This window comes from Aegilops tauschii, chromosome 7 (genome assembly GCF_002575655.3).
Source record: "Aegilops tauschii subsp. strangulata cultivar AL8/78 chromosome 7, Aet v6.0, whole genome shotgun sequence".
In the NCBI taxonomy this organism is placed as follows: domain Eukaryota; kingdom Viridiplantae; phylum Streptophyta; class Magnoliopsida; order Poales; family Poaceae; genus Aegilops; species Aegilops tauschii.
In genome coordinates, this window is record NC_053041.3 from 281,139,737 (window position 1) to 281,146,591 (window position 6,855).

General features: G+C 44.5%; 1 protein-coding gene across 1 annotated transcript; it reads left to right on the forward strand.

The window, feature by feature from the left end:
* Positions 1-2,102: 2,102 nt before the first annotated feature.
* On the forward strand, positions 2,103-5,501 carry LOC109776485 (nuclear transport factor 2). The gene is made up of 9 exons (XM_020335128.2): positions 2,103-2,453; positions 2,551-2,691; positions 3,135-3,429; positions 3,860-4,137; positions 4,218-4,380; positions 4,472-4,590; positions 4,681-4,746; positions 4,894-4,969; positions 5,123-5,501. The coding sequence occupies exons 1-9, from the start codon at positions 2,424-2,426 to the stop codon at positions 5,263-5,265; spliced, it is 1,311 nt and encodes a 436-aa protein (XP_020190717.1). The 5' UTR covers positions 2,103-2,423; the 3' UTR covers positions 5,266-5,501.
* Positions 5,502-6,855: the final 1,354 nt, after the last annotated feature.

A 6,855-nucleotide genomic window follows, 5' to 3' on the forward strand; every position in this document is an offset into this window, starting at 1 on the left:
CACCGTTTACTTCCCTGGTCATATTTTCGTAGTGCTTAGGCGAAGCCCTGCGAAGATCACTTCACCATCACCGTCACCACACCGTCGTGCTACCTGAACTCATCTACTGCCTCGACGTCTTGCTGGATCAAGAAGGCGAGGGACGTCACCGAGCTGAACGTGTGCAGAACTCGGAGGTGCCGTACGTTCGGTACTCGATCGGTGGATCGCGAAGAAAGTTCCACTACATCAACCGCGTTGTGAAACGCCTCCGCTTACGGTCTACGAGGGTACGTAGACACACTGTCCCCTTCGTTGCTATGCATCTCCATGGATATATCATTGCCTGTGCGTAGAATTTGTTTTGTTTTCCATGCAACGATTCCCAACACAAAGAACAACTACTAGGATTAGAGGTCACAAACCGGAGCTTGGACCGAGCAGGAACCCACTATCGCTCGAAAACTTGGAGTGACTGTGCTTCCGCAAGACACAGGGCAGATCTGAGGGGTTCTCCGTCACCATGCGTTAGTAGCCTAAAGTGAAAGATGTAACCCTAACAATTAGGAGAAGAGGCATGAGGAGAAATCGTTGGGAAGACGTACAGACGGAGAAATAATCACACAGAGAAGAAAATGAAAGCATACCAAGCATGAGCCAGGGAAAGGAGGAGCGACCTTCCTCGCTTGTGGGTCCTCACAACCATTCATGGTTGTGGGGATTAGGTTGTCCACTAGCACATCCGAATTGGGCCAACCTATGAAGTCATAGAAGCACTCCTGGAAATACAATTAGTTAAACACATTTATGAAGGCACTAAGTAAGCAACATATCTAAGAACAATATGATAAAATCGCTCACCACCAAGATCTTTGTTCTCTCACCCTCGTCCATGCCAACAAGAGCCATGGGCAGAAGTGGTCCTCATCTTTCTACAATCCCTCGGTTGAACTATCTCGCTCACCCGGGCCGTGATGGCATCATCTGGAAGAGCCTCAAAAGGGTTTGCTGAGAAGATTTCATACGATAAAGCACGAGAAGCGATCCACACCACAAAAATGGAGGAGAGAAGTTCAGTAAAAGGCAAATCATTTTCGTCCTGGTGGAGATGGAGACCGCCTTATAAAGCCACAAGGGGAATGATTTGTGTGCTTCATGCAAGAGCACAAGTGTGCTCCCTTATGGAACACATGTGTGCTTCACGCGGGAGCACAAGGTGCGCCTCATCCCACGAGAGCGCAAGTTAGTTCAGCTAGGAAGTTAGTACAATATGTTTGAAAGCACATGTTAGTTCACTTTGGGAGCACATTTGTGCTTCACCCCACCTGAGCACAAGTTATTACACTTGAGAGCAACTGTTAGTACAAATTGTACACATATTAATTCACTCTAGGAGCATAGGTGTGCTTCACACAGAGCATCATGTGGGCTTCACCCGTCGGAGCACAAATTAGTTCGCTTGATAGTACATATTAGTACAGTGTGAGAACACGAGTTAGTACAGTTTTGGAGCACAATTTTTGCCAATTTTTTTCGTCAAAACCTATTAACATGGGAAATAATTTTAAAGATCTCGGCGTAAGAAATTAAACAATAAAAATAGTTTGTAATTTAGATGCATGGTTCACGAGATATGTCGTTTAAAAAACGGATCTAAGAAAAAAGAAAGAACAAACAGCTAGCCTCCCAAAATTTAGCACATATGAGAAAATCCATCAAAATATTTTGGTACCAACACATAGGCCCCAAATGATCCTATACCAACTTTTTTTAGGGGAAAGCCTATACTTTATTGATCGAATTCCACAGAGAGTGGGATAATGCTTACATTATATGGTTGGCCAAACCACACAAGACGCCGTGGATCTAGATTAAGATCATATCTAGCTAAGCTATGAGCTTGTGTGTTACTATCTTGACTTTCAAAAATAAAACTACAAGAAAAAGTGGTAGAACCAGCTGCAAATGACCCTATACCATCTTTTTTTAGATGAATGACTCTATACCATCTTTGAATAAAAAAATAGGCCTAGACCATGGGCTAAGTTTTTGTTTTTGTAGTGGAGACCATGGGCCAAACTGAAGCCCAAATGACGATAGGCCAGGAAATCCAACAGAATCCTGAAAGGAAAGTGAGATCGAATCGCATCGTAGGGCAAGGGCAACCGGTATCTCTCTCCCTCCCCTCGTGCCCCCCCTCCCGGCCGTCATAAGAGACGAGTCGAGTCGAGTCCACCCACGCGACGCCAATCCCTCTCCTCTCCTCTCCTCTCCATCCTGCGAAAGGTGCAGACGCGAATACGCACGAGCAATCAGGGCGGACACATCCTCTCGCGGCGGCGGCGGCTGCTGCAGCGGCGTCGGATTTCGAGACGCTCTCCCTTTTAGATCTTACCCGCGGAATCAGCAGATCTAGGGTTACTCCCTACTCCACTGCACTCCCCATGGCTTCGGCGGCGGCGGCGGCGACTCAAGTAATCCCCCTTCCTTATCTCTGTCTCCCCCAAACCTTTTTTGCGCCCTCTTATGCTCGGATCGGTGACTGATGTTGCGATTGGATTTGGCTGGCAGGTGGGCACTTACTTCCTCCGCAACTACTACAATCTGTTGCAGCAGAACCCCGATGTCGTCCACCAGTTCTACAGCGAAGCAAGCACCATGGTCCGCGTCGACGACCTCAACGGGACCAACACCACTGCTAACTCAATGATGGTTGCTATCTCTCACAATCTACATATTACCTTTATATGTGTCAACTATTTAAGGTTTATATATTTGGGCTGTGCTTTTGTGATATTTTGGACTGTCAGTGCTTTGACTAATTTTTACCATCTCAATGCTTGGCATTCATGTAGGTTTTAGCATAACTTCTGCGCTCGTGGTATGTTACCTTGCCATGTCGCATCATTAGTTTGTCCTCTATGTGGTGTTTGTCCATCTGCTGAGTTGTATACTTATTAGTCGTTTTGTCTGCGACTTTCTTCAGAGTTTACTTATTGATGCTGTTCTGTTGCCCTCTATGCTGTTTTGTTTGTTTGCTCTGCTGGTTCAAATACACCTGTTGCCCCTAAATAAACCAATTATATATGCAATTTGAGTCTGCCACTTTTTTTGTTTCCTTTGTTACTTTATAACAACAAATTTGTTGCCTGCAGGATATACATTCACTTATCATGTCCCTCAATTTCACCCAAATCGAGATAAAAACTGCCAACTTTGCCAACTCATGGGGAGATGGGGTGCTAGTGATGGTCTCTGGTCTTGTACAGACCAAAGAGTACAGCAACCAAAGGAAATTTATCCAGATGTTTTTCCTTGCGCCTCAGGAGAAAGGTTACTTTGTGCTCAATGATTATTTCCACTTTGTTGACCAAGAACAAGTGCAACCTGCACAGGTGAGAGCTCAGGAAGCCTTTGAGACCAACATGGCATCCAACACAGTCCAAACAAGTAAGATTTATCATCCTAAATAAATATATAAACTATTGGTCTTTGCATTTTAATTGTTATTACCCATGAAATAGCAATCATGTTATGGATATGTTCCAGTACACGCCATATCTGCTTGCCTGTATGGACCGTCTCTCTCTTATCTATTTCTTCGTTGAGTACATACAGTTGATTTAACTCCAAATAAGATTTCAAAAAGTTTTTTCCAGTGGCAACATAAATAAGGTGCACTGTATTGAGAATGTTCATGCAAGTCATTATGTTTAATATCTCTGGGCAATAATAGAAATGGTAGTTTAGATTTTACACCAGCTGAGCACTGATTGTTACACCATGGAGAAATATTAGTGTCTCCTGATAATGTTCATGATCCTGTTTCGTTGCTGCTTCAAAGTTTTGTTGGCGTTTTGTTTAAATGCTCTGCCTGCAGGTGCAGAGTACATTCATGAAGAAAGTCAAACAATGCAAGCTGTTCCAGTAACATCTGAAGAAAATGATGCTGTTGACTGTTACACTTACTCTGAGCCACCACAGCAAGTAGTTTCTCAGTCGGACAACTGGGGAGATGAATCTCTTCAAGAGGAACCACTTTCTTCCTTCTCGAATGGAATGGCGATGGCAGCAGAGGAGCCAGCACAACCTCCACCTGTGCAGCCTCATGTTGAGGAACCTGTTGGGGAGCCCGTAAAGAAGACATATGCTTCTATTGTATGTGGGACCTTCATTTCCTTCATATGCATTGTGTTGTGAGATGACATGTCTTTAAAATGATGATTCTGATGATGCAGCTAAGAACTGCAAAAGCCCCACCTCTGTTCCCTATTGCTCAATCAGTGCCTGTGAATAAACCTCACCCTACAACAGAAGCAAACCAGGCAACTCTGGTGACTTCATCGGTGGCAGCAGATAAGCCAAAATCTGACTTCTACGCAGAAGGCCATGACGAAGAAGGTTTTTCTTTCTTTATGCTTGCCTATAATTTACATTTGTTTGTTTAAGTTCCCCATTGTTTGCTGATTGTAATATTTATTTCATAAATTAGAGAGCAAATCTGTTTATGTTGGGAATGTGCCGCAAAATGTAACTGAGGCTGATCTTGAGAATGAGTTCAAGAAGTTTGGCCAGCTCATCCCTGATGGTGTTGCTATCAGAAGCCGAAAGGTTTGTAATTGAATTGGCTTTCTGATTCTGATTCACCACTTGCTATATAGCATGAGCAAATGATCATTTGATTGATGGTGGAATTTGCAGGAGACTGGTGGCTACTATGCTTTTGTGGAATTCGAAGAACTGAGTGGCGTTCACAATGCATTGAGGGTTGTTTATTGGAATTCACATTTGATACTCTTAATAATTCTTTAATTTCTCGTTTAAAAATTATATTGCTTAGGTTTGGCTTGTATAACGTTGTTATTTACCATAGTTTAGCTGGTCATAATCTGAAACCATCTTGGTGGATTTCAGGCTTCACCACTTGAAATAAATGGGCGGCAGATATATGTTGAGGAGCGGAAGCCTAACAGTGGAATAAGGGGAGGAAGTAAGTTGGTTTCTTTCTCATAGTTGTCCATTTTTATTCATTTGCCCTATTCTAATGAATAATGTAAGCTGCTAGTAGAAGTGTGAGCCATGCTTGTGAAGATACCCTGAGCTCTGTATATGTTTTTTATGTCGTGCATGTTTACATTTGCAGGAAGGGGGGGAGGCAGAGGTCGCTTTGGCGGCAGTGGCAGAGGATATGCGAGAGGTGACGAGTACAGCGGTAGCCGTGGAAAGTCGAATGGTTATCAGCGTGTCCCTCACCACGAGAGGGGCATTTTGGGGGCAAGGAACTGATGCCCCATGGCGATAGAAGGAAGCATAAGAGGTTTTGATCCGTGAGAAGTGGAGCGGAGTTGTAAAACTAAACTATTGGAGCGCTCCATTCTGTTAGGTTGCATTTTCGGTTTTGGGGTTTGTCTTGGGTTTGCCACAGCAGCTCGTCCATGGACATGCCTGTCCGTTCTTACCAACAGATACTTTATGTTGCTATTCTGTCTTCTCGTTAATGTTAGAGCTGTTCTTTTCGGTCTTCCGCCTGTGTTTTGTTGCGTGATGGTGATGTGTTCGCTACGTCCTTTTTGTGTTGGACGCTTATTTAGCCAGCAGAGACGCGCTTCTCCGGCCGCCGGCAATCCCCATCTGCATCTCTTCTGCCATATATGTTCGCCAAGGCTGCAGTGATGCCTCAAAATTGATTTAGGCCTCCTTTTGTTCATAGATAGGAATATCATACAATTCCTGTAGTGAAAGAGATATCATTTGATGCTTAGAATAGGAAGTCCAGGCTTATATTTGTTTTCCTTTAAAATGTGGGTTCTATCCTACATAGAATAGGAACCAGTCCTACAAACCAATGAGCTTCAAAGGAATTGTTTCTATAAAATTATTCTTTACTTTCTTTCAAGCTCTTAGGAACAATAGCTGCAAAGGGAAAAGAAGTGATTATCTTGATATTTATACAGATTTTGATGAACATAAATTGTAATTTGATATTTATACAGGTCTACCTAATTATATCTGTCATGGAGGACGGTGCCATGCTGTACCCGGGGGATGGAGGTAGCCCGGTAGGTAAGGGAAGAGAGAAAGAGGCTGGCTTGGTCTCAGTATATAAAGGAGGAACCGGAGCCAGAAAAAGGGGAACAATCATGTTAAACATTCACACATAACTCAGCAAGAACACACACATGACGAAGGGCATTACACCTCCTCGGTGGCTTGAATCTGGCTAAATAAAACCATCTATAGTGATTTGAATTGTTTGGCCCCTGACCGAATCTCTTAAAGGGGGTCCCTTCGATCTCAACGATCACCCGTCAACATTTGGCACGCCGGGGTCAAGGCGTCTCTCTTTGGTCAACTTCTCCAACCTTGTCGAATCACGAGCTATCACGACGGGTCATGGTTGAGGCTCGCCACACCAGCCAGCGAGAAAGCTTCTGCCAGCTGCAAACAACCGTCCCAACGGCTCGACCTCGGGAAGCCAGGCCCAAACCCTCCCCCAGCCAGAAGAAGGAAGGGGCAGCACCCGGCGACCCATCATTGTGCGTGCTATCACGTCCCTGGACCTTGGAAGCTTGTAAGTAGCAGCGGGAAATCCTTTTTGCAATGTTTTCCAACCTGAGTTCTTGAGTTCTTTTTCCTTTTTCTCCTTTCGTTCATTTTACCTGCTACCCCCTTGGTGAGGCCCTTTTTTCCAGGTGCTATGACTTCTTGGTCTTTCTGCTTCAACTCAGGGACGTCCGGCCAGGTGGGCAAAACAAGCCAGCATGTTTATATCTAGTTCAATGGTAGAGTGACCGTGCTCCGGTTTTTCCCCGGACACCATTATGCCCTCCCCGGACAGGCCGCAATTGCTCAGATAACCTCGCGCCCTTCTCCGCC